This window comes from Rana temporaria, chromosome 2 (assembly GCF_905171775.1).
Source record: "Rana temporaria chromosome 2, aRanTem1.1, whole genome shotgun sequence".
Taxonomy (NCBI): Eukaryota; Metazoa; Chordata; class Amphibia; order Anura; family Ranidae; genus Rana; species Rana temporaria.
Genome location: NC_053490.1, coordinates 201,389,278 through 201,416,051, shown reverse-complemented (window position 1 = coordinate 201,416,051; position 26,774 = coordinate 201,389,278). Strand labels below are relative to the sequence as shown.

The 26,774-nt window shown below is 43.1% G+C and overlaps 1 protein-coding gene across 7 annotated transcripts in view; it reads right to left on the bottom strand.

Annotated features, from left to right (window-relative positions):
* The window catches only part of MCF2L (MCF.2 cell line derived transforming sequence like), a 358,322-nt gene that overhangs the window by 54,982 nt on the left and 276,566 nt on the right, over window positions 1-26,774 (bottom strand). For 6 of the 7 annotated variants that reach the window (XM_040336241.1, XM_040336235.1, XM_040336239.1 and 3 more), the window contains 2 exons: window positions 11,674-11,764; window positions 1,438-1,557 (listed from right to left, as the gene is read on the bottom strand). In XM_040336241.1, coding sequence (XP_040192175.1) covers window positions 1,438-1,557; window positions 11,674-11,764 — 211 coding nt within the window. The remainder of the gene's footprint in view (window positions 1-1,437; window positions 1,558-11,673; window positions 11,765-26,774) is intronic. The other variant, XM_040336236.1, reaches the window with a different exon arrangement.

Genomic DNA, 26,774 nt, shown 5'->3' with positions numbered 1-26,774 from the left:
AAGCACCCGATTTATGCTCTTGCTGACTTTTTTTGGCCTCCTTCGGCCTATGCCTCTTTTCTCCTTCAAGCAGAGTGTGTCCCATCCCTTCTGTGGTAGATGATGCTGGTCCACTTCATGCTGATGTGACTTCTGGACTCTGCTAGGCTTAATTAGCAACAGCTAATTTGGACCGTGCCTTCTTTTTTCACAGCTGTCCTTACTGCGGCTGCCCATAGCTGAGCTCAGAGAGACTTCTGCTTTAGTTCTGAGCCAGTAGAATAGTAGATGTCCCTGTCTAATGCCAATCCACACGCTGCATAGGCAATGACAACTCCAGGGGCTACACTGAATGCATGTTATTTGCCACAGCACATATCTACCATAGCTTACAGCTTCTCTGAACTTTCTGCTCTGCAAGCTCCACCTGGACATGCCCCACTCGTGACAGGTATGGGACATTACGCAAGTTGAAGTCAGGGGGCTAACCAGTGATTAGAGGAGGGAAGACTCTGGTCTGCCCACCTAGGCAAGCCATTCCCCCTTGGCAATGCCTGTTTCCTGGGGACAGACTCCTTAAAACAGGGACTGTCCCCAGGAACGAATGGTAACCATACTCTATGCATACGTGATTGGGTGTTTAACAGAAATACAACTTCAATTTATACAGTGAAGATGTTCAACGTATTAAGCAAATCAACCGTGTTATCTCAGCTTTGGCAGAGCTCAAGGACTGCTTATTTATGTTAAACACTATGCCTTTTTACATTTTAATTATTCAAGTAGACATGTAAAATCACTGATCTGTCCAATTTAATATTATTATTGCACTTTTACAGTGACTTCCCACACAAAGGGTAAACTTATCCAAGCATTTTTGCTACAACAAAGTTTATCACATCATCATCACATTCCATTTACTTAAAGGGGTTGTAAAGGTAATTTTCTTCCCCTAAATAGCTTCCTTTACCTTAGTGCAGTCCTCCTTCACCTACCTCATCTTTCCATTTTGCTTTTAAATGTCCTTATTTCTTCTGAGAAATCCTCACTTCCTGTTCTTTTGTCTGTAACTCACCACTGTAATGCGACACTTTCTCCCTGGTGTGGAGAAAGCCTCTTGAGGCAGGAGAGAGCGAGCAGGAGGGTCAGGACGCTCTCTACTTTGCAGATAGAGAAAGGAGCTGTGTGTTAGTGGGCGTCCTGACACTTCTGCTCGCCCCTCCCCCCTCAAGAGGCTTTCTCCACACCAGGGAGAAAGCCTGGCATTACGGTGTGTAGTTACAGACAGAAGAACAGGAAGTGAGGATTTCTCAGAACAAATGAGAACATTTAAAAGCAAAATGGAAGGATGAGGTAAGTGAAGGAGGACTGCACTAAGGTAAAGGAAGCTATTTAGGGAAAAAGATAATTACCTTTACAACCCCTTTAAATGTCGAAATTGCTATACATACTACTTACCGGTACCTTCATTTTAAAGTCATCTTTGTTGAATCTCAAGGCAATGTCTGCCAGGGTGCGATGGAAGATTCCTGCAGGACGCAAAACAATGACAAGCTGCAGATTCCCTGGGAATGATGCCTGTAAGTGAAACCACAGACAAGCATACATACGTATTACTCATAGTGCTGTTGCTTGTTTAAGTAAAAGTTTTGAAAAGTATTTTCACCATCAGAAGTATGCTATTTCTGATGAGCTTAAAGTGTTACACCTAGTGTAAACCTAGTAATATGAAAATAGTTCATCTACCCACCCCTCACCCCCACAGCTTATGAATCTTCTTTTTAGATTAAAATACTTGCCACTATATACCCTTTTGGATGATCTGTATACCACATTCAGTGATAAACTGCACAGTTTCTCCGGTACTGAGAGTCCAGGAAGGAGGGGATTTTTACTACATGTGTGATGTCAATATCATGTGACCTGGCTAGCTCTGAGAACAAGAAACTGTTCTCTCCAGCATAAAAGACACAACTGAGCATGTGCAGGTTGAGGTTGGCTACCTTGCCTGTTCTTTCCTAGGTAGACATTGCAGGAGGGGGAGGATCTATGCATACAGGATAAAACAGCCTTTATAACCTGTTAAGTTCCACAGTGAGTATAACAAGCATGCTATGCTGCATATACAGACTGATTTTACTGTTGTGGGTTTAGTAACACTTTAAGGGTCCATGCACACTAGGGGCAGAAAAAAATGGCAGCAAAAGCAGAATAACAAATGCTCATGGTGGCTCATATTGCACAAAAGTTTATGAGCATTTGCTTATATAAGCATTTTCCCCCCCCCAAAACACTCCCCTATGTAACTTGAAAATGCCAATTGCTCCTAAATTCCAAATTTCTGTGTATTTAGGAGAGTTAAGCACTGTTTCTGCCTGAAAACTTCTCTCAAAAATGTGATTTTGAATAGATTATTTTTCTGCTTTTAAATACTTCTCTGAAAATATCCCTGTAAACTCCCTAATGTGCATGGGCATGTAGGCCAACATAAAGCAGGTAATACAGGCTGAAGAACAAAATTCAAAACGCCAAAAAAATAAAAATGTAAAAGAAGCATTTTTATGCCTAGCATGCATGGACTCTGACCTTTATTATTGGCAGTATAGATATGGAGAATTCTCGCAGCACAAAAGCAAAATAGTTTGCTTAAATCAAGAGCAATTTCCATATTCCAGCAGAAACAGCAGCCAGAGGTTACTAGAGTGTTTGTTATGGCCTTGGTTGAGTTCACAAAGTATTAACACAAAGATAAGCATCTTTATTTTAGCCATGTGACTTTCATTTTCAAATCTCATTGAACTCAACCCAAAATACCTGTTACTTTAAAAAAAAAAAAAATAATTATATATATATATATATTTCTGGGTTTGCTAGCTTTGTGAATTGAGCATAATGTGTTGTACATAGCAAAACATCCCTGAGAGAAATTTGAATTGCACCAAATATTTCATAAATATAAGGTTGGATTTGGGCATTGGGTTGTATGTCAACCTCTCAACCTCCTTCATTGTGTGTTGAAGGAATGCCCATATCGCAGGACAGGTTTGTAGTTGAGGAAACTTGTTAGACTTGGCTTTGGAATTTTGTGATTCTCACTGGTACATTTCTTCTTCTTCACTAGAAGATGAAGAATCATTCTCTAAGGCCGCGTACACACGATCCGTCCATCCGATGAGAACGGTTCGAAGGACCGTTTTCATCGGTTAACCAATGTAGCTGACTGATGGTCTGATGTGCCTACACACCATCTGTTAAAAAACCGATCGTGTCAGAACGCGGTGACGTAAAACACACGACGTGCTGAAAAAAACGAAGTTCAATGCTTCGACTTGATTCTGAGCATGCGCGGCTTTTTGACAGATGCTTTTGCATACTAACGATCTGTTTTGACCTATCCGTTAGGCGTCCATCGGTTCAATTTTCAAACAAGTTCTCTTTTTTTTGACCATAGGACAACAGATCGATGGGGCCCACACACGATCGGTTTGGACCGATGAAACGGTCCTTCAGTCCGTTTTCATCGGTTTTGACCGATCGCGTGTACGCGGCCTTAGGATATCTCACATGGTTCATTTTCATCTAGAAGTTGAATTAATGTCTTTAGGTTGTGGTAATCTTGGACTGTAAAGTGCTTCCAAGTTTCCCCAGGATTGGTTAGAGTCCCCTATACTTATACGCAAGATTTCTCGCAAAGAGATGCAAGTCTTTTACGAATTCAAACCTTGCTCTGAGTTTTTCCCCCATACAGGAAATCGATAGATTTCAACGAGCAAAAGACATCTCTTTGTGAGAAATCTTACGTAGAAGTATAAATTTGATAAGGATAGGGAGAGACCAATCCAGAGGAAACCAGGAAGCACTTTACAGTCCAAGATTACCACAACCTAAAGACATTAATTCAACTTCTAGATGTGAATAAACAGTATTAGCTATCCCAAGAGGATGAGTTTTCATTCTCTAGTGAAGAAGAAGAAACATACCAGCCAGAATCTCAAAAATTCAGAGCTATGTCTAACAATTTTCCTCAACTACAAACTTGTCCTGCGATATGGGCATCTTTAAACAAATCGTGAAGGAAGCTGAGAGATTGGCATACAACCCAATGCCCAAATCCAACCTTTAATTAAGAAATCTATATTAATATAAGAAAAAGGAAAGTAATTTCTGACCAACATTTACCATGAAACAAGGTCACTAGGTCACTACACTCACTGGCCACTTTATTAGGTACACCTGTTCAATTGCTTGGTAATACAAATTGCAAATTAGCCACTCACTTGGCAGCAATTCAATGCATTTAGGCATCTAAACATGGTGAAGACAAGTTGCTGAAGTTCAAACTGAGCATCAGAATGGGGAATAAAGGGGTTTAAGTGACTTTGAACTGTGAATGTGGCATGGTTGTTGGTGCCAGACAGGCTGGTCTGAGTATTTCAATAACTGCCAATCTACTAAGATTTTTATACACAACCAGGGGTTTACAGAGAATGGTCCAAAAAAGAGAAAATACCCAGTGAGCAGAAGTTGTGTGGACAAAACTGCTATGTTGAGGTCAGAGGATAATGGGCAGATAACCACTTAAATAACCCCTTGTTACAACAAAGGTGTTCAGAATACCATGTCTGAATGCACAACACATCGAACCTTGAAGCAGACGGGCTACAGCAGCAGAAGACCACACCGTGTGCCACTCTAGCTAAGAACAGGAAACTGAGGCTACAATGCACACAGGCTTATCAAAATTGGACAATAGAAGATTGGACAAATGTTACCTGGTCTGAGGAGTGTGAACTTTAGCTGCGATATTCAGATGATAGGGTCAGAATTTGGCATAAACAACATGAACACATGGGTCCATCCTGCCTTGTATCAATGGTTCAGGCTAATGGTGGTGGTGTAACAGTGTGGGGCATATTTTCTTAGTACCAATTGAGCATCATTTAAACACCACAGCCTACCAGAGTATTGTTGCTGACCATGTCCATCCCTCTATGACTACAGTGTACACATCTTAAAGCAGAGGTTCACCCTAAAAACAAGTATATACCATTCAATCCAGCATACTGCCGACATGTACAGTATGCTGTTTTTTTTTATTTTTTTCGGTTTACATACCGTAGTATAGGTTTCCCCCCCCCCCCCCCGGCTTCCAGGTAGTGAATCCCGCAGGAGTGGGCGTTCCTATTCAGAGACTAGTGATTGACGTATGACAAAAGCTTCACCCCCGGCGCATAATGCGCGTCACCAGTTTCCGAAAAAAGCCGAACGTCGGAGCGCAGGCGCCGTATAGCGCCGATTCGCAGTTTGGCTTCTTTCGGAAACTGGTGACGCACAAATGTTGGCAGTATGCGGGATTGAATGGTATATACTTGGTTTTAGGGTGAACCTCCACTTTAAGGCTATCAAAGAGTTCACTGTACTCCAATGGCATCCACAGTCACCAGATCTCAATCCAATAGAGCACCTTTGGGATGTGGTGAAAAGGGAGATTTGCATCATGGATGTGCAGCCGACAAATCTGCAACAACTGTGTGATCCCATCATGTCAATATGGACCAAAATCTGAGAAATGTTTCCAACACCTTGTTGAATCCATGCCACAAAGAATTAAGGCAGTTCTGAAGGCAAAAGGAGGTCCAACCCGGTACTAGCTAAGTCTACCTAATAAAGTGGCCAGTGAGTGTATATCGTCTTTAAGAAAGGCCCCGAAACATCAGCCTGATACAAAGGGGTTGATTTACTCCAACTGGAGAGTGCAAAATCTGGCGCAGCTCTGCATAGAAACCAATTAACCTCCAGTTTTTTTTATCATCGCTTAATTGAACAAGCTGAAGTTAGAAGCTGAATGGCCAACATGCACAGCTGCACCAGATTTTGCACTCTCCAGTTTTAGTAAATCACCACCAATGATTGCAAGAGCGTGCTGGTCAGGGGTCAAGTCCTGGGGAAAAAAGTGTGGGAACTCCCACCCAAGATCCACTCCTCCACCAAAAAAAAAAAAATGATACGCTCATATGCATAATTACTAACGCATGTTTTTTTTTTCCCGATCCACTGTACCTTAGTAATCCTTTATGTTACTGCCCGCTTCCTGTATATGGATTCATCGGGTAGTGTGCGGGTATTCCATCACTTCCTCGATGCCGCAATGTCTCCTGGGAGCTTTTGTCATTGTTCCCAGGAGACATTGCGGAGGTCTGCTGCGAGTTATCACAGGATTTAGAAAGAAGCAAGTTCTGACAGTGACTCGAGCTGGGCATTGCCGCTTAGTGAAGGATTGGCTCGGGCGGCTCGGCTGCTCTAGTCCTGCAAAGGGAACTGAGTTTCTGCTGTGAAAAAAGTGCAGGAACTCCGTTCCCACGCGTTCCCGCAGGACTTGAGCCCTGGTGCTGGTGACATCTCATCTTTTCACTGTGGTTCACACAGGCCCATATGCTATTGTCACTACAATCACCCATCCAGCAACAAGCTCAGACAATGTCAGGAGTGCAGTCCTTGTCCTCAGATTTATGATCACTGGTCACACCACATGATCCAGCCAGTTGGAAGTGAAATAATAAAGAAAAAAAAAACAGTGGGGCTCAGGACCGCCCCCTCAAACCACCGGCACTTAATAAAAAGGCATCTTACACCTACACTCCTATTTAGTCTGGTTGTCCCCTATCCTGGTCTGCCCTACCCTTGCTCAAATATCACCTTCACTATTTAGAAAAAAAAAAACATTTTTTGTGTGCCGCTCCACTAATGATGTCTGCCCCAGCTCTCAGACATGTACTTTACAGAATCTGGCACAGTTTGTTATTGCATCTTTGAAAAAAAAGAAAAAAAACAGGCTTCCCAGTCCAGTGGGCAGCTGGAAGGCACTGGCTACATCACCAGTGACTCGGAAAGCCAGCAAGTTGAAGAAAGGTAAACTCATTTAGAAAAACATTGCTTTTTAACATAGGGTGCAATTGTGTTTTCTTTTCAGCATACAGAGCAACATGAAATATTATTTTTGGGGGCGGGGGGTTCCATGCAGAGGCGTATCTAGTAAAAATAGCACCTATGGCAAGCACTGAAACTGCGCCCCTGTCGAAACATTTGAAACCCATCTTTCAAATAACCTTAACAAAAAAAACAGCTACTGTAACAAACCTAGTAATATTTATCATCCCTTGTGATACCTTGGGTAGTGACATATCCTCTTTATGGAGAAATCTGGGGTTTATTAGACCCCTGATCCCTCCTTTGTCCTCCAAGGCCAGGTAAATGCAGAACCAATACTGGAAGTGATGAAATCTTCATCACTTAAGGCCTCAGTTTTCACAGAGGAGAGGGAGAAACTGATGTTCCTCCTACTTCTTGTGCGCTGCCAATCCGACCAGATGGAATGGGAAATCCTGGGAGAACAGGAGAGGGCTGTGGCTGAACGCAGCAGGGATAGCGCTGCCATTGTCCATTAGCAAAGGTGCTGAAAAGGAGATCCCGCCTATGCTCTGGAGGAGGGAAGAAGAAACCCTCAGACCCTGGTAAGTGCCTTGCTTTTAAGCCACTCAACAGTGCCCCCTTCATATGGCGCCCATGGCACTTGCCATGGCTGCCATACCCTAGATACGCCACTGGTTCCATGGCACTGCAACACACATAATATCCAATGCTGCATAATGCGGTAAAATACGTGTTACTGCAACACAATAGGGGAAATCCAGCCTAAGGGGAAAAAAAAAAAAAAAACAGATGTTTGCTAGGACCGATATAGCAAGCCCAGCTTCATCTTGCCCATCAAACTTAGTAAATATACTCTTTACTAAGTGAACAGCCTCGACTTCTTTTCTACCCTAATGTATAACTGTTGTAAGGCCGACTTTTTTGGTTGCTGTACTGGCCATATGCAGGATTGTATCTGATGTAACCAATTTGGACAATATCCAATTAACCTACCAGCAGGTTATGTTCCTTAACCACTTAAGGACCGCCTCCTGCACATATACGTCGGCAGAATGGCACGGCTGGGCACATGTACGTACAGGTACGTCCTGTACTAGTACCCAGCCGTGGGTCGCGGGCGCGCTCCCGCGACCTGGTCCGAAGCTCTGTGACCGGGACCGTGGGACCAGCGGACCCGATCACCGCTGGAGACTCGCGATCGGTCCCCTGAGCTGAAGAACGGGGAGAGCCGTGTGTAAAGACGGTTTCCCCGTTCTCCACTGTGGCGGCTGCATCGATTGTGTCATCCCTTTTATAGGGGGACACAATCGATGACGTCTCACCTACAGCCACACCCCCCTACAGTTGTAAACACACTTCAGGGAACACATAACCCCATCAGTGTCCCCTTGTGGTTAACTGCCAAAGTGCAACTGTCATTTTCACAATAAACAATGCATTTTAAATGCATTTTTTGCTGTGAAAATGACAATGGTCCCAAAAATGTGTCAAAATTGTCAGAAGTGTCCGCCATAATGTCGCAGTCACGAAAAAAATCGCTGATCGCCGCCATTAGTAGTAAAAAAAAAAAAAAATTTTAAAAATTTATAAAAATGCAATTAAACTATCCCCTATTTTGTAAACGCTATATATTTTGCACAAACCAACCGATAAACGCTTATTGCGATATTTACCAAAAATAGGTAGAAGAATGTGTATCGGCCTAAACTGAGTAAACATTTTTTTTTTATATATATTTTTGGGGGATATTTATTATAGCAAAAGGTAAAAAATATTGCATTTTTTTCAAAATTGTCGCTCTATTTTTGTTTATAGCGCAAAAAATAAAAACCTCAGAGGTGATCAAATACCACCAAAAGAAAGCTCTATTTGTGGGAAAAAAAGGACGCCAATTTTGTTTGGGAGCCACGTCGCACGACCGCGCAATTGTCAGTTAAAGCGACGCAGTGCCGAATCGCAAAAAGGGGCAAGGTCCTTTAGCTGCATTTTGGTTCGGGTCCTAAGTGGTTAAACAATTCATGAATTCATCAAACCAGGCCACCTTCTTATATTGCTCTGTGGTCCAGTTCTAAAGCTCACATGCCTATCATAGGCACTTCTGGCTGTGGACATGAGCTAGTGACTTCCCCATAAGGAGGACTGTAATTATTTGGACCCAATTCCATCTTGATAACAGCCTGTATACCCTTTAGTGGGTACTTCATCCTAAGGGCATCAAAAAAGGCACAATAGGAAAGTGTAAATTCCTGATGCTCTTGAGAATTGTGGCTAATGCGCCTATTATCCACTTGTATTTTTTTGGGCAAGGCACTCATTTGGGTTTTTAGTTTGGGAAAAAAAAAGAATTTGGTTGTAATTAAACCCAACCTGCTGCACTGCTTGAACTCCTTCATTTCTGCTCCTGACAAAAAAGGGGTCAAATACTTATTTATTAAAATGCTAATCAATTTATAATTTTTTTTCAAATGCGCTTTTCTCAATTTTTTTTTTGTTATTCTGTCTCTCACTGTTAACATAAACCTACCATTTAAATTATAGACAGCGGGCAACTCAGCAGGGGATCAAATACTTTTTTTCCCCCTCACTGTATATATTTTCTAGCTTTTTTCCCACAGGTGTTTTGTTTTTACAACATTAATGTGGAGATTTCAGATGTAAAAAGCACTGCAAGGTCTGCATTAATCCAATCCTGTATATAAAAACTCGTAATGCTTATGGCCCCATGTCATCAATTATCCTGACCCTAAAAGAAAGCCCTTAGCACCCCCATCAACAAAAAAGCTCTTACCCAGCAATAAAGGTAATGCCCTAATAACACTTTTATTCTTTATTTTACTTCAAAGTTTCCTCATCCTATACCAGCAGTCTCTATGCCTACAGGGGATAGTTGGCATTTTAGGCAGGAGAATGACTAATATTACACCTCACCTACTGCTAACTGTATGTTCAGACTAATACACATTCTTGGAAATCAATCCCCTACCCACAAACTCAAATAAATATATAAAAAGTATAATTTCAACTGAAAAAGTAGCAAACTATGAATAGATGACATAAGGAGTCCTGCTCTTAGAATCACAGCATCAGGGGAGGGCTGGCAGGGGGGGCAGGGTGGAAATCTCCCCCCGGGCTGATGACACTATGCACAGCCACCGGCCGCCACTACCAAATGCTGTTTTTGCAGAGCAGGAATATGCCTGCTGGAGATCTGTTAACACAGGTCACGGCTGCTGCTCACCTCCCACTGTGCAGCCGTGCCTGTGTCAGCTCTAAGGTAGATGGCTGCACAGCTGAGCTATGTCTCGTCTCACACATAGCTCAGCCTCAGCGCACACCAGCACTGACATCCCCTTCTCTCTCTGCACAGACACGAGGACTCTGATGTAAGGGGGGCCTCTGTGCCGACTCTGATGTAAGGGGGGCCTCTGTGCGGACTCTGATGTAAGGGGGGCCTCTGTGCGGACTCTGATGTAAGGGGGGCCTCTGTGCGGACTCTGATGTAAGGGGGGCCTCTGTGCGGACTCTGATGTAAGGGGGGCCTCTGTGCGGACTCTGATGTAAGGGGGGCCTCTGTGCGGACTCTGATGTAAGGGGGGCCTCTGTGCGGACTCTGATGTAAGGGGGGCCTCTGTGCGGACTCTGATGTAAGGGGGGCCTCTGTGCGGACTCTGATGTAAGGGGGGCCTCTGTGCGGACTCTGATGTAAGGGGGGCCTCTGTGCGGACTCTGATGTAAGGGGGGCCTCTGTGCGGACTCTGATGTAAGGGGGGCCTCTGTGCGGACTCTGATGTAAGGGGGGCCTCTGTGCGGACTCTGATGTAAGGGGGGCCTCTGTGCGGACTCTGATGTAAGGGGGGCCTCTGTGCGGACTCTGATGTAAGGGGGGCCTCTGTGCGGACTCTGATGTAAGGGGGGCCTCTGTGCGGACTCTTGTGATCATGAAAAATCTTAGACTGTTTTCCTCGATCCATCACTTTTCCACGCTCTATGGGCCACTTGACTGGACTTGCCCCCCAGGCCTAAGGCTGCCAGCCCTCCCCTGCACAGCATCCTATTGGCCTCTCATTCTGTATGCAAAAAATCAAGCATAATAAATAGGTTAGTAAATAGACCTGAAGATCCAGTTATACCAAAATGTCCCACTCTGTCTAGAATAACAGTGACTGCACTGACAGTTAGCATACTTATCTAGGGATAATGAACAAAATGCTTTGCTTACAAGTAGCTTATTTACATTACAGCAGAATTAGATCAGTAGCTGTACTGAAATCCTTATAAGTGCTACTAAGGTAAATAGAACAGCAGTAAGCAGGCCTCAATCTTTTTTTACATCAGCATGGTATAGTAATGTCAATAACCAAATAACTGGCACAGCCACAGATACAAATACACAGAAATGTACGGATTTATTAGAATAAACCAGATTTATGTTTAAATGATGCAATTATCGTGACCTTGAAAAACTTGGATTTATTTTCTAGATTTTAGAAGGGAAATTTAGATTTGTAATCCAAGGTATGACCAGGTACGCATTCTGATTTTGGGACAGAATAATACATTAAAAAAAGGCTGCGTGCAATTCAGTTTTAGGATGGTGAGAAACATGCATCTCTGAGGTTATATCTGAGTGGATGACTGTGACTAGTGCAGAATAAATGGTAAATCATTTCTATGAAAACATGGCTATTTTACATTAAATGAGAACAAACATATGCCCCAAGGGCCCTATGTATGAAACTGTTGATTTAGCATTAAAGGACTTACCGCAATCCTTAGTATTGACGCTTTCACAGATGTCCATTTGTCTAGTCTCCGGTCAATGACTAGGATAAATCCAATTCCCGCATCTTGTAAACTAGACGTAGAATTAGAGAGAAGGAGAGAGGCTGCAGTTATTATTATTCCACGTGTGGATGCTGCCTCCTCACTATGGTGCAGCTGTTTTAACTCTATCCCTGCTGAGTAAACCTAAGTAAGGATGTTGAAATAAAACCACAAGGCTTTACACAGGCTCAATGCCACCTTCCCATGTGGGGTCCATAGAGCTGCTTTTATGTGACCCATGCAATGTCATTTATTCCACTTTAGTTCAATCTGCAGCAGCCTGCGTCCCTTTGATTTTCCTCCCCATCACCGCCATTCTTCCAAATAGTCTTCCCATACACAATTGTCTCATCCTAAAAAGCAAATGATGCATGTCCACACAGATGCATTCATTACACAGCGGTATATAGCCTCCATCATCCACCTGGTTTCAGCATCCCTGGATGCTGCACCATCAGTCTATTTGCACTAAGGGTTGTGGGTCCACCTTAATCACAGCAACATTATATGGCTGGTTACTGAGGAGGAGCTGAGAGCCAGACGCAAAGCTGCCTTCGCTGCTGACTGAAGAAATGACCTTTGTTTTTTCTCCTTTCTGCTCTGTTTAGCTGCATATGCTGTAGACATGGTGCATGACTAGCCCTATATCTGCTTCTAGTCGAAGAAGCAGGGAAATAGTGCAGTGCCAGCATCTGACTGAGGGTGGAGGCCAATCATAGCAGCCTGTAAGAAGGAAAACGCTGAAAGGCTGACAAGAATAGCGAATGGTAACTACATTGCAGGAGATATAGATTGTAGCGTAGGAAAGGCTTCCCTGACTAAAATAATCAGCAACGGCACTGAGAAGAGCCATTGATGAGGACTGTTGCTGCAGTATTAGAAAAACTGAACACAACCTATTTTATTTCAATAAGTAAGAAAAAACACTGTAAGGAAGAAAAAATGGTAAATGAGAAGTGCCATGCATTTGTAACAGGAGTTCAACTATTCATATATGCATAAAAAAAAAAAAAGATATACTAAACAGAACACACACTACAAAAATCAAAGCTGCTTTTAAAATGGGCTGGAAAAAGCTTCTAAAGCTGAAAGATTTTTGGATGATGATTTAGGCTTCTGTAATGATAAACTTTTTGAGTATAGGGGCAACAATGAAAGCAAAAGAACATTCATTAAAGACAATATACCGTATTTATCGGCGTATAACACGAACCCTAACTTTAAGAGGGAAGTTTCAGGAAAAAAACTTTCCATAGCCCCCTGCGTATAACACGCAGGCACAGTTTACCCTCTATTTTCAGGGTAAAAAAGTGAGTGTTATACGCCAATAAATACAGTAAGTGTTCGGCAATAAATAAGCTTTTAGTTGTTATTAATCCAAGTCACAGCCTTTCCTGAGCCTGCCATACTATATAAAATATCAACCATCGAGTTGGTACGGTATGGTGGAACTTGTAGTACCACGACACCTGCAGGGACAAATATTACAAATGGATTGTGCAAAGGGCTTTTTTTCCCCTGAGGTGCAGGTACTTTCTCTGCCTCTGACCTACCTTTGAGCATCGTCCCTCGTCTCTGTCCCCTATCCACCTAGTAGTACTGCTCCTTTTAGAGAATACAGTGGCAAGTATCATAAGATCCCCCCAAGTAACAACAAATCCTTCCCAGCAACAATAGCCCCCCACCCCAGGACAAAATACACCCCCAGCAACACTAGACCCCTGCTGGTAACAATTGATCTCCCAACAGTCAGCATCAATAGACCCACCCCCCTCAACTGTGGATCCTCTCCAACAAGATACTATCCAGAACAAATAGATTCCCCCAAAACAGTAGCCCCCCCTGCAATAGTAGATCCCTCCAGCAACAATAGACCCCCCAGCAACACTGCACCCCCCCAACTACAATATATCCCCAACAGTCAGCTTCAATAGACTCTCTAGCACACCCTAGTCCCCTTTGGCAGTAGATACATTCTATGCTGGAGGTGCTTGAGCTGCGATTATACCGCAAAGATGTAGCTTGATTCAACAGAAAAAGCACCTAGAAATGGATATGGCTGTGTGGCAGAGCGAGGCTCTGTCCCTATGGAAATGTTGTTGAAATAGACACGGAGTCTGCATATAGCCAGATTGCAGAGCTGCAGAGCGTAGATTTAAAACAGAGAAAACTGCTCTGGCAGTTTTCTCCAGATCTTATAGATAGCCTGCAGGGTGTGTGCCCAGGTGCACACAGCTCATATAATGAGGGACTGGTCAGAGCAGAAGGGAGAGGAAGGTGGAGTTGGAGCAGTAGCTGCTACTGAGTGTCTGTGTGCAGATAGATGCTGTGTGCATCAAGAAGTTCAAAGCTGTGTGCGCCCAAGGAGCCTAAAGCTGTGTGCATTAAGGGACTTCAAGCTGTGTGCGTTTAGGAAACCCAAAGCTGTGTGCGTCCAAGACTGAGACTGGAAGATCTGGTGGTTTAAGATACCAGTAACTATAGCAGCAGTGCTGTTGAAGAGTAGCCAGGTGGGCTGGTATTTTCATTTATCTTTGAATGTCAATAGCGCGGGTCTCAAGTGGTTAAACCCCTGCTTGGGATTCCTGAGTGGACTTTTATTTTGTTTTTTCTCATTCAATAAACGTGGTCTACCACGCCCTTAACGATATATGCCTGTTTGGTGTGAACTCACTACAAGAAAATGCATCTACCACAAGGTGCTGCTAAACTAACTTCTTTGTGTAAGGTGTTATTTCAATGCAAATCAAACACAGGTATCACGTGAACCTGTATTGAATGTGCACAAAATGTGTCAACGAGCTGCTCATGCCTCCATAGTGGATGACTGGATTCACTAGTTCTGCATAGCAATTGAACTACTTAAAGGCCAAGTCCACTTTCCTGGCAAAATATAGGTAATAAAAATATAAATAATATAGCATATACAAATGCCAATACCTCCAAGTAATTGTATTTCTTGCTTGTGTGATCAAGGGTGACATATGTAAAACTTTGGGTACATTTGCATGAGGTGGATGTGGTTACTGCCAGTACATGGACAAGTGCAAACCTATTAATTTGCCCAATGGACATACTTTTCATCCGAAACATTATGTAAATTGTAAGACTCTCTGCATAGTGTACCTACTCACTTGTGAATGTGGGTGCTACTATGTCGTGAAAACCATAAATTAATTTTGGAAAATATTATATCAACACCATACGAAAAAGAGACCCCGATTACCCTATTGGTCGCCATTAGGGATGAGCTTCGAGTCAAACTCATGTTCGACTCGAACATTGCCTGTTCGGCGAACAACGAACAATTAGGGGTGTTCGCGGCAAATTCGAAAAGCCGCGGAACACCCTGTTAAAGTCTATGGGAGAAATCTAAAGTGCTAATTTTTAAAGGCTAATATGCAATTTATTGTCCTAAAAAGTGTTTGGGGACCTGGGTCCTATCCCAGGGGACATGTATCAATGCAAAAAAAAGGTTTTAAAAACGGCCGTTTTTCGGGAGCAGTGAATTTAATAATGCTAAAAGTGAAACAATAAAAGTGTAATATTACTTTAAATTTCGTACCTAGGGGGGGGGGGGGGGGGTGTAAAGTCAGCATGTGAAATAGCGCATGTTTCCAGTACATAGAACTGTCTCTGCACAAAGTGTCATTTCTGAAAGGAAAAAAAGTCTTTTAAACCGGACTTGCGGCTATAATGAATTGTCGGCTCTGGCAATTCAGAGCAAATTCATTCATAAAAAAAAAAAATAGTGTGGGGGTCCCCCCAAATTCCATTACCAGGCCCTTCAGGTCTGGAATGGATATTAAGGGGAACCCCGCCGTCAATTTAAAAAAAAAAAAAATGACGTGGGGGTTCCCCCCAAATATCCACACCAGACCCCTTATCCGAGCACGTTAACCTGGCCGGCCGCAGAAAAGAGGGCGGGACAGAGTGCGGCCCCCCCACTCCTGAACCGTACCAGGCCACATGCCCTCAACATGGGGAGGATGTCCCCATGTTGATGGGGACAAGGGCCTCATCCCCACAACCCTTGCCCGGTGGTTGTGGGGGTCTGCGGGCGGGGGGCTTATCAGAATCTGGAAGACCCCTTTAACAAAGGGGACCCCCAGATCCTGGCCCCCCCCTATGTGAATTGGTAATCATATAGGAACTGGAGTTTTTTTGCCAAGATGAATGGGCAGCTTTACCATCTGAGATAAAGAGCCTCATCCACAAATACCACAAAAGACTTCAAGCTGTCCTTGATGTTAAAGGGGGCAATACACTGTATTAAGAACTGGGGTATGTAAACTTTTGATCAGGGTCATTTGAGTAGTTTCTGTTTTCATTATGATTTAAAAAGAGTAAACACAGTTGATTGATAATAAAAGGCTTCAGCCAGACACTAACTATGAGTGAAAGAAATGTTTTTGTGTTATCATTCACATTCTCTGAAAATGGCCAAGAAATCATAAATTCTCCAGGGTATGTAAACTTATGAGCACAACAGTACATGGGAAGTCCTATTTCCTGCAAACGGTGGATGATGTTGTAAGGTAGATATTGCCATAGTTATCATTAGAAACACTGTACTGAATAGTAGGCAATGCAGATGCAACTTGTAGTTCCACCACAGCTGGAGGGCCGAGGTTGCCTACCCCTGGACTAAGGCATGTCATTTATAAAGGTTCTAGCTCCTGGAAACTTCCTCTTAGGGGAAAGCAGATGCAGAACATATGTGAATACTCACAACCATGTGGCGTGAGATGTAAGGATCTAGAAAACCCCTAAAGTATGGATTGCTCCTTGACTTGGCTCTCATCTCTGCTGTTCTGTTTGCAATGTGCAGTCACTACTGGGTCAACTGAAAGGATTTATATATACATTATGTCAACCAACTGGATTTCTCTGCTTACCCATAACTTCAAGGTGCTTGGCAAGGCTGCTAGTTGGGTCGATTGTCACAAGACATGAGAAAGGTATGAAAAGGAAAGGGCTACTGGGTGGTGTTGGTAAGGCACGGCCATAGGCCTCCAAGGAGAGCTTTTGTATTGGTGCTCAAATGAGAATCCTGTGCCCATAGCACTTCAGTGAGCCTAAGGGGACAAACCTCTGGTGGGCAGAGTTAAAGAGTGCAAGTGCTCCACCACCATATGGCAGTACATGTGGACAACATGCAGCACAGCACATGGCTAGGTCGTCAGACAACACTGCCACAGTTTCAAAAATGGATACACTGTGCCATTTACTTACATAATAGAGATTATATTCATATATAAAATGCTTTTATTCCCACTGCCAGAAAAGTTAAAACTGCATTTAAAGTGTCATAACAAAGCCATCATCAAATTCACTGTTCCATATCATGCACTCCCAGGTGACAATATTCAAAAAGATTCCAGACTGCACCTAACACTGCACACTAGTAAATATTGTTGGCGAAATATTGAAATCCATTGAAAGATCTTTTCAGTCAAATTTTTGTTCTCTCCAAGGTCAAGCAGTACAGGACCCGCTCCCACCAGCGCTGGCAGAAAGTTGCACACCCCATTTGATACCTCTAACCAGCCTCAGTATGTCAAAGGAAATTGTCAGTAAAACTACAAACCCTTGTAGGACGTTCATGGCTTGCCCTTGGTTTGTTTTCATAAGGAAGAATCGAAGCTCTGCCAGCAGACATTGCACAGTATGGTGTTATAGACTCAAACGTAAATACATAATTGTCGGACTTCTTAAAACCAGCAATGCTCACCACACAAGCCAATGCCAGCACACACCAGCCTGTGCTTTGGAAGGAAATTCAGCTGGGGGTGATTTATGATAAAATAAGTCACATTTTTACTTTTGTTGTACACTGTTCTGCATGAAAATGAAACATCAATTCTGCTCTACTTTTTATAAATTGTCCCTTGTTCTTCAAATAAAGAGCTCCAACTTCAGTTTTTGGTAATGCAAACCACAGCGCCATCAACAATTTTATGAAGCTGGCAGCACTGTTCATCAAAGGCTTTAACCATTTATTGGTAGTATGAAGACTATGTATTAACTTGGTAAAACCAAGGTGTATTAAGAAGCAGCATTTTTACATAAACCTCCAACATAACTGGCTGTGCTGTTGTAGGGTCCTGCAAAAAGCCCATGACAAAACTGCTGCTATCTGCTCCCTTCAGGCTAATGTTTCTATTAAAGGCTTGCCTCTAGGAAAGGCTGCGGATATTCTCTATCTGCGCACCAACTGTCACATACAATCTCTGCAAAAGCAAAACTGGAAAGCCTGCAGTGAATAGTCACAGTGACACACTTATATATTCCGACACTCTGCAGTACCCTGACACACAGCTCCTCTATTTCTTTGTATTTGCACAAACGTGTCTATTCCAATATAGAACCTATTTTTAAATGTATATCCCAGTTACATGTAAGCAACATATTGTACACAAGTCCAACTAAATAGAATTATTAGGTTAGAGATGGTTGCACAAAGATTGTGGCTATGGCTGCCCTAGTAGAGGAAAAGAATGCTATGCAGATTGGTCCATGTTACATAACAGTATCCTGCAATCACTTAAGCCTTCTTTTACATGAGGCTAGAATTTTTACATGTGCACTTATTTAAAATTCTCCATTTAAAGTAGTACTATGGCCACCCACTAAAAATATGTGCTGCAGCACTAAATAAGCACTAAATAAGTGCATGTGCACTTACAGTTTTCTGCTAGTCCCCTATGTAAAGTCCCACAAATATCTATTGATCCTATTAGGGAAGTCCACCTAATGCAGCTTCCCATGATGGGGTGGAAATTATGCTGTACTGATCTCTAGCTCAGTGGTCACCAACCTTTTGTACCCAATGGACTACAAAACTTACAATTTTGAATCCCACGGACCACTAACATGAACTTTACATGCCTTATACACACACAACGTTCTGGCTCTCTTGATATCCCACTTGTGTTATTATTTAAGCAATGCTATGCAAGTAGAAACGTAACAAATATAAAAGTAGGTGTTATCCCAATATGGCTGCAAAAGTGCAAATACACTTAAAACAAGGTTTAGTTTTAATATGTGTAAATGGATTGTTCTGATACAGATAATCAAAATTGTCCCAGCTGGATTAAATATGACCTATCTTTACTTACATGATTAAAGTGTCCTATGTAGGAACCTTTCCATATGCAATCTAATTTAAATCTTTTTACTGTAATTATTTTTTCCACCATGTTTGGATATGGAAAATGTAATTAATAATTAAATTGACATTGAAGGAAGCACCTGTATCTTTTGTATGTAGGGAGACCTGGTGCCCCTACTTATAACACGCAATTCATTGTGTGGCCCGGGGGAAAGCATAATCAAAGCACGTTCGCTGCATGTCTGTGCTGAGCTTAGTGTATTATAGTCCGATTAGAGCCACCTGAATTTATCTGTCACAATACCTAGGAATGAAGCAGCAGTCTTATTTGTAATATACATGTAGCACTACCCGCAAAGGAGCTGCTGGTTTGTTTTGGGTATCTGTACTCTGGCTATCAACCCCTCAATCTGTCTCGATTTGGTATGAATCATGAGGGGGAACTCCACGCCAAATTTTAAATAAAAAAACGGCATGAGTTCCCCCCCAGGGGCATACCAGGCCCTTAGGTCTGGTATGGATTGTAAGGAGAACCCCCTACGCTGAAAAAACGGCGTGGGGGTCCTCCCACAATCCATACCAGACCCGTATCCAAGCACGCCGCCCGGCCGGTCATGAAAGGAGTGGGGACGATCGAGCCCCCCCCTCCTGAGCCGTACCAGGCCGCATGCCCTCAACATGGGGGGGTTGGGTGCTCTGGGGCAGGGGGGTGCCTTGTGCCCCCCCCACCCCAAAGCACCATGTCCCCATGTTGATAAGGGTAGGGCCTCTTCCCGACAACCCTGGCTGTTGGTTGTCGGGGTCTGTGGGCGGGGGGCTTATCGGAATCTGGGAGCCCCCTTTAATAAGGGGGCCCCCAGATACCAACCCCCCACCCTAGATGAATGAATATGGGGTACATCGTACCCCTACCCATTCACCTGGAAGAAAAATATCAATAAAATAAACACACAACACAGGGTTTTAAAATAATTTATTAGTCAGCTCCGGGGGTCTTCTCCACTCTCCGGGGGGTCTTCTTCCATCTTCTCCGCTCTACGCTCTCGCCTCGCCCCCCCCGGTTCTTCTCCCGCTCGTTTTCCGGTGCCTTCTTCAGGGCTGGCCGCCGCTATCTTCTTTTTAGCTCTCTTACTAGCAGAGGCGCAGCCCGCTCTTTGCTGTCTTCTGCCTTCTTCTTTTCTTCCGATGTTGACGCGTCGCTTCCTCCCGCTGTAAAGCCGGGTACGTGGATTGTAGGATTGTTTTGGAGGGTTTGAAATGCCACTGACCACCAATGTTGTAGGATTGTTTTAGGAAAATGGGAGGTTAAAGTGATGCTGACCACCGATGTTGGTGGTGGGGGGGTTACATTTTTTTACTGACCACCAATGACTGTAGGACTGTTTCGGGGGATTGTTTTATCCATGACATCTAGCCACTGCATGTATTTTCAGTGCAATGCAATTTTAACTTTTTAACTAAGACTTGCACTTGCCTAAAGTGGTTGACTTTTGACCCCTAATGCCTGAAAGTAAAATAAAATCATAAGGCCTGAATGCAGTTTTGCAGCTTTGGCATGCACATATCATAACAACTACTTAGTGTATCCTAGTGAATAAAACCTTTTTGTTTTCAGGACAAATTGGGTCTTAATTTGGTAGTAAATAATAGTGGATATCTCCTGATTTTTTTGTAATTATCAAAAGAAAATTGCCACTTCCAAACAACAACAACAGCAACAACATGTATCTAGCTGTATATTTCTATTACCATGACCCATCACCAAGAAAAACCCCAAAAATAAATTGTCCTATTCCTGAGAGCTTGTACTGTATGTTCGGATTATTAGTACACAGCTTTCGAGAGCCGATCATGACAGGTCATCCAATATTATCCAATCGGACATGCACAATTTTTTTTCCCGTACAATGCAAGAGATTTTTGTTTAATCAGTACAGCTGTTTATTCCAAAGTACAATACAAATATATTACAACACATTACATCACTTCCAAATTTTTATTCTATCGTACATCTATTGAACACTAGATGGCAGCAAAGTTGACAGTGAGAAGCTGTCAGAGAAACAAAAAAAAAAACCTCTATACATATTATTCATGTGTTACTGGAAGGGACACTATGTGAAAATAAAAGTAGTAAAAAACCTTAAAAAAAAAGTAAACTAATACAGCTTCCAAAGTAATGGTAAGCTGCAACATTACATTTTGTTCTCGAGTTAAAGCGGAGTTCCACCCATTTAAAAGTCAGCAGCTACAAAAAGTGTAGCTGCTGACTTTTAATAATCAAACACTCACCTGTCCTATATGGTCCAGCGATGCAGGCACACAAAGCCTTGCTCCTCTCCCTGGCTCCGGCATTCTAACTGTGGGCGCCCGGAGAGGAAGTGGGAGCTGGATGCCGCTAAAAACAGAGTACCCGCTCCCCCAGCCAAAAAGATGACATGCCAAATGTGGCATGCCAGGGGGTCACCAGCACTTAAACGGAAGTTCCATTTTTGGGTGGAATACCGCTTTAAGTTATACTTTAGGAAAAAAAATATATGGTAATAAAACGTTGTACCTTAAAGTGGTTGTAAATCTCAGACAAGAAATATGAAAAAAGCATATCCCTGTATAGTGTACACTTGTCTTAATCCAGAGCACTCGCTCTACTGCTATAAGCATGAGTCATTTCTACCAAGTTTTTCCGACACCAAGAGAAAAATGGTGACATGGGGGGGGGGGGGGGCTACAGCAGATTGACAAGCTTAGCTCTGTTTCTGTGCCTGTGTAATGAGGGTGTGTCTCTTCCCTCCAATCGGCTCTCAGAGCTCTCCTCACTCCTTTCAGATCTATGAGATTCTTTATGAATTCTGCAGTTTAAATGCAAGCAGGGGAGAGAGAGCAGCAGATAAACAACTCATGCAGGAGGATTTCTTTCATCTCTGTATATCACCTGAGGACAGTCACTTCACAGGGTATATGTAAGGTTTTGCAACCACTTTAGAGTGTATATCAGAATACAGAGGTGTAACTAGAACCTTCAGGGCCCCCAGTGCAAGAAACCAAGAAGCCACCCCCCCGGCCTCTGGTCCCGGGCCCTTCCCACTGATCCCAGGGTCCTTTTCAGTGGCCCCTTTTTATGGTCCTGCAGCAGGACTCCTTCGTACCATCTTGGATAGGGTTGCTACATTTTTTTTTAAGCCAAAGACTTTAGAGGCACACAGCAAGTTTTTTTGTAGTATACACTATGCATATATTTTGTGATTAAATAACAATTCTATATGTATCCATTTATTCACAAGAGTCCCCTCTTACATCACAGAGTTCCCTCTTTACATCCAAACATGCAGAGTTCCACTTTACATCTGAATTTGCAGAGTTCCCCGTTACATCCGATATCACAGAGTTGCCCTTTACATCTGAACTCACAGAGTTCCCTTACACTCTAACTCTGCTATAAGGGAGAACTCTGGGAAAATGGATTTAAGAAAGAACAGTGAAAACTCGGATTTAAGAGGGGACATTGTAGGCTCTGGTGTAAGGGGGTACCCTGCAGACTCTGGTGTAAATGGTAACTCTGATATAAGAGGGTCCATGGTTTTCGGAGCCTCCACTTAACTAGAATTCCCAGCACTCCCCTTTAATCAGGGTTCACAGAGCCCCTGTTACTACAGATTCTGCAGAATTTCAACTTGCACAGTAAGGGCCCTTTTACATAGGCAGACTGTTTGGAACACCTATTGTTCTTTATGAATAGGCAGATGTAAACAGACTTATCCGTTTACACCCGCCTGAATGCGGTCTACTGAAAACAGATGGATGAGGATTCGTTTATTGGTTTGTTTACATTCGACTGGCCCATAGAGAACAGCAGGCTGTGTCCGCTCTGCACAAGCGGAGCAGACATGGATCTATCATCCACCTGCTCAGCGGGGATCAGCAGACAGAACCCTGGCTGAGCAGGTGGTTCTGCTTGGCGGCTTGGCGGAGTCCACCCATGTTAATGGGCCCTAAGGGGAAGCTCTTTGGACTGTAATGTAAAGAGGAAGTCTGATGTAAAGGGGTCTCTGCTCACTAAAGCCCCCACTTACATCAGAGTTCCCTTTGAACATTACAGTCAACAGAGCTCTCCCTTACATTAGTGTGCACAGAGGTTGGGAGAGGCTCGGGCTGGCTGCACATTTCCTCAACTGTCTAGTTGCCGACTCTTGGGCTTTCCCCCCTTTGTGAGGCACAGAGCTGCCAGGGACTAGAATGTGGGCGAAGCCATGGACACATGGGAGGAGGAGGAGCAGATCCTGCTCCATCTCTTCTCTTCTGTCCATGGGGGGGGGGGGGGGCGCCAGTGTGAGAGAGTGTGTGATAGACGCTCTCCTCTCAACTGCAGCCAGCAACCCTGGAACCACAACCTGGGCCCGGTTGCAAGTGTGTCCCTTGTGACCCTGGTAGTTCTGCCACTATTAAAATAGTACATCTCTGCAATACATGCACATTTTTCCAGGTTTCATCCCCTCAAGACTCTGGATGTACAGGAAAGAACAGCTCAAAATTCCTGCTGTGGCTTTACAGTACACAGTATTTTTTGGGTCTGAATAGTGTCAACCCTGCGCATAGAGCTGCACAATTATTTAAAAATTCGTGATCGCGATTCAACCCCCACACAACAGAATCTTAATCCATCATTTCATGCATGTAAAATGAAAATGTACTTAAAGTGAAGTAATACTTTTTTTTTAGTCAGGGGCACATTTACAGGAAAAAAATGCAAATAGACTCATCTGACGCAAGGGGGGCCACTGCAATCCATCCCCTGACATTGCGCTGTGCAGAGAGGCTGGGTGGCATTCTGTGGTTGACAGCGAGGCTGGAGGAACCACTGTGCGAATGTGATGTCATGGGGGGGAGGCAGCCAGGATACAGTAAAAGCTCACTGCAACAGGGCAGGATATGTGCTCAGAGCTTCAGTTCCTTCTACTGCGGCTGCATGGTGTGGGAATATTTGTAATTGTGAGGCACTTTACACACACTCGCGGGTATGTCCGTACTCGCAAGTGTACATAAAGTGAGTGCCTGTAAAAAGAAACACTGTATCTTTCTGTTAATTTACAGATCAAAGAGATGAACTTCGGTCTGCAAATGAGGTCAGTTTAACCACTTAAAGTGGATATAAACCACTGATGAAAGAGATTTGGACTAGAGACTAAAGTTGTGGACTTTAAAGGCACACGGTAGATATGTTAATAAACTAGAAAATTTATTTTATAGAAATGTCATAAAAGCAGTTACAAATATAAAATCAAAGAAATTAGATCAATAACTGGTCCACGCAGGTTATCACATTCATAGTACAGTTGTATCATCAAAAACTCAAATAAGAGTATAATCAAAAGTTAGCTGTGCGGTGTGTAACCAGGCGGTGGGTCCAGAGGAAAGGAGGGCTTGCTCTACATGTTACGCGTTAAAACAACGCTTCCTCAGGAGCATAGACATATCGATATGGTTAACCGCGTTAGAGGTTGACAACAATCGGTCTTTTTTCTACCCTAAAATTGGTTGTGGTTTTGAAAAAACCCAAGTCCAGTTAGGGGCGTGTTATCATAGATATAAAATGATGGTGGCATTTACCAGAGCAGTCATATGCTGGTAAGCAATAAATCAACAAACAGGGGACACAGAGGCTGGTCATGTAGCAATATCTGTAGTGTTAAGCCAAAACCACAGTAGGTAACTAGTGATTGGCTTAAGGTTTACAAAGTAGATTCAAAAATAATAGCCCTTCGTTTTGTCAGAGAAGAGCAGACCGCCAATGATTGTCCCCAGTTTACCGAGGGCGCCTGTGCAGTAAACTGGGGACAATTATTGGTGGTCTGCTCTTCTCCGATATTGCTACATGACCAGCCTCTGTGTCCCCTTTTTGCCGATTTATTGCTTACCAGCATATGACTGCCCTGCTAAATGCCACCATCATTTTATATCTATGATAACACCCCCCTAACTGGACTTGGGTTTTTTCAAAACCACAACCAATTTTAGGGTAGAAAAAAAGACTGATTGTTGTGAACCTCCAACACGGTTAATCATATCGATATGTCTATGCTCCTGAGGAAGTGTTTTAACGCGTAACATGTAGAGCAAGCCCTTCTTTCCTCTGGACCCGTCGTCTGGTTACACACCGCACAGCTAACTTTTGATTATACTCTTATTTGATACAACTGTACTATGAATGTGGTAACGCATTTTTTGGGGAACAAATACAAGTAAATGAATAAAAAAAATAAAACTAAATCATTTAGCTTAATTTTTTTATGATGTGAAAGATGATGTTACACCAAGAATCGTGAGAGAATCACCATCTTTATTCCAAGCAAAAAAAATCATGATTCTCATTTTATCCAGAATTGTGCAGCTTTACATGCTCAGTTGTCTTTTGTTAAAGTGCAGTTCCACCCAAAAGTGGTATTTACGCTTTAAGCACTCCTCGCCCCTTACATGCCACATTTGGCATGTCATTTTTTGGGGTGGGTGCTTAGTTTGGAAGGTGACTTCCTGTCCCATTTACTGCTTCTGCCTACGGGCAGCCTCGGCGACGACTTCTCTCCCCCTAGGCGGTCTCTCCCTCTCTGAAATCTTCTGGGACCTGAGGCGACAGGTCCCAGAAGATTGCCTTCCACTGGGAGAGCGAAGCGAGACTTGCGCATGCACAGTGCGCGCCAGACCATGGAGCCGCAAGCCGTCACAGCCGGGTGCCCACAGTTTCAAAGGAGGCGCCGAGGAGAGGAGGGGGAGAGGAGTGAGGCTACGTGCGGCCGCATCGCTGGACCGTGGAACAGGTAAGAGTCTGTTTATTAAAAGTCAGCAGCTAACCTTTTTGTAGTTGCGGACTTAATAAACCAAAAAAGCCTGGAACTCCGCTTTAAACTACTGAACAATGCCCCTTCCTCTCATCTTCACGATCTAAGCACTAATTGAACTGAGGTCCCAAAATACAAACTGTTATGCCACGTACACACGATGATTTTTCGGCATGAAAAAAACCAACTCATCATTAAAATGACGTTGCCCACACACGATCGTTTTTAAAAAATTATCTAGCAAAGTGCGGTGACGTACTACGGCACTATAAAGGGGAAGTTCCAATGCGGATGACGCCACCCTTGGGGCTGCTTTAGCTGATTACGTGTTAGTAAAAGACGATTCACGCTTTTCTGTCTGTTACAGCGTGATGAATGTGCTTACTCCATTACGAACGGTAGTATTACCAGAACGAGCGCTTCCATCTCATAACTTGCTTCTGGCATGTGCGGGTTTTTAACGTTGTTTTAGCCCACACATGATCATTTTTTACAACCCGAAAAACGACATCCTTTAAAAACGTTGTTAAAAAATGCAGTATGCTCGGAAAAAAAATTGTCGTTTTTCAGAACCTGAAAAAAGATGTGTAGCCCACACACGATCATTTTAAATTACATTTTTTAAAAACCTCGTTTTTTTCATGCTGAAAAATGATCGTGTGTACGCGGCATTACACTTTGAGACCAAAGGAAGTGTACACAGGACAAGATCAACAGGTATGTATTTTGCACTTAATGCACAGATATAATAAAACACCCTCATTGATATATTTATCAGACCAACAGGAGCAAAATAAGAAAAGTTAATTGTTATAAACACTTTAGGTGAACCCAAGAAATATTGTTTACGTGAAATACAAAATTGGTTTCCTCTTTAAAATTCAGATAGAGAGTGGAGTTATCCATAGAAACCAGAAGGCAAGCTAAAATCGAGTTGTTTTAGGGAGAACAGTTCTGTTTTCCTGCAAATAAGCTGTGCAATTTGAAAAGAACGTTCTCTAGCCTTGGTAAATTCTGGTACATTTTAACAAAAAGTCATTGCCCTAGATCAATATGCAAGAATGCATGTACAGTATAGTGATTATTAACTACTA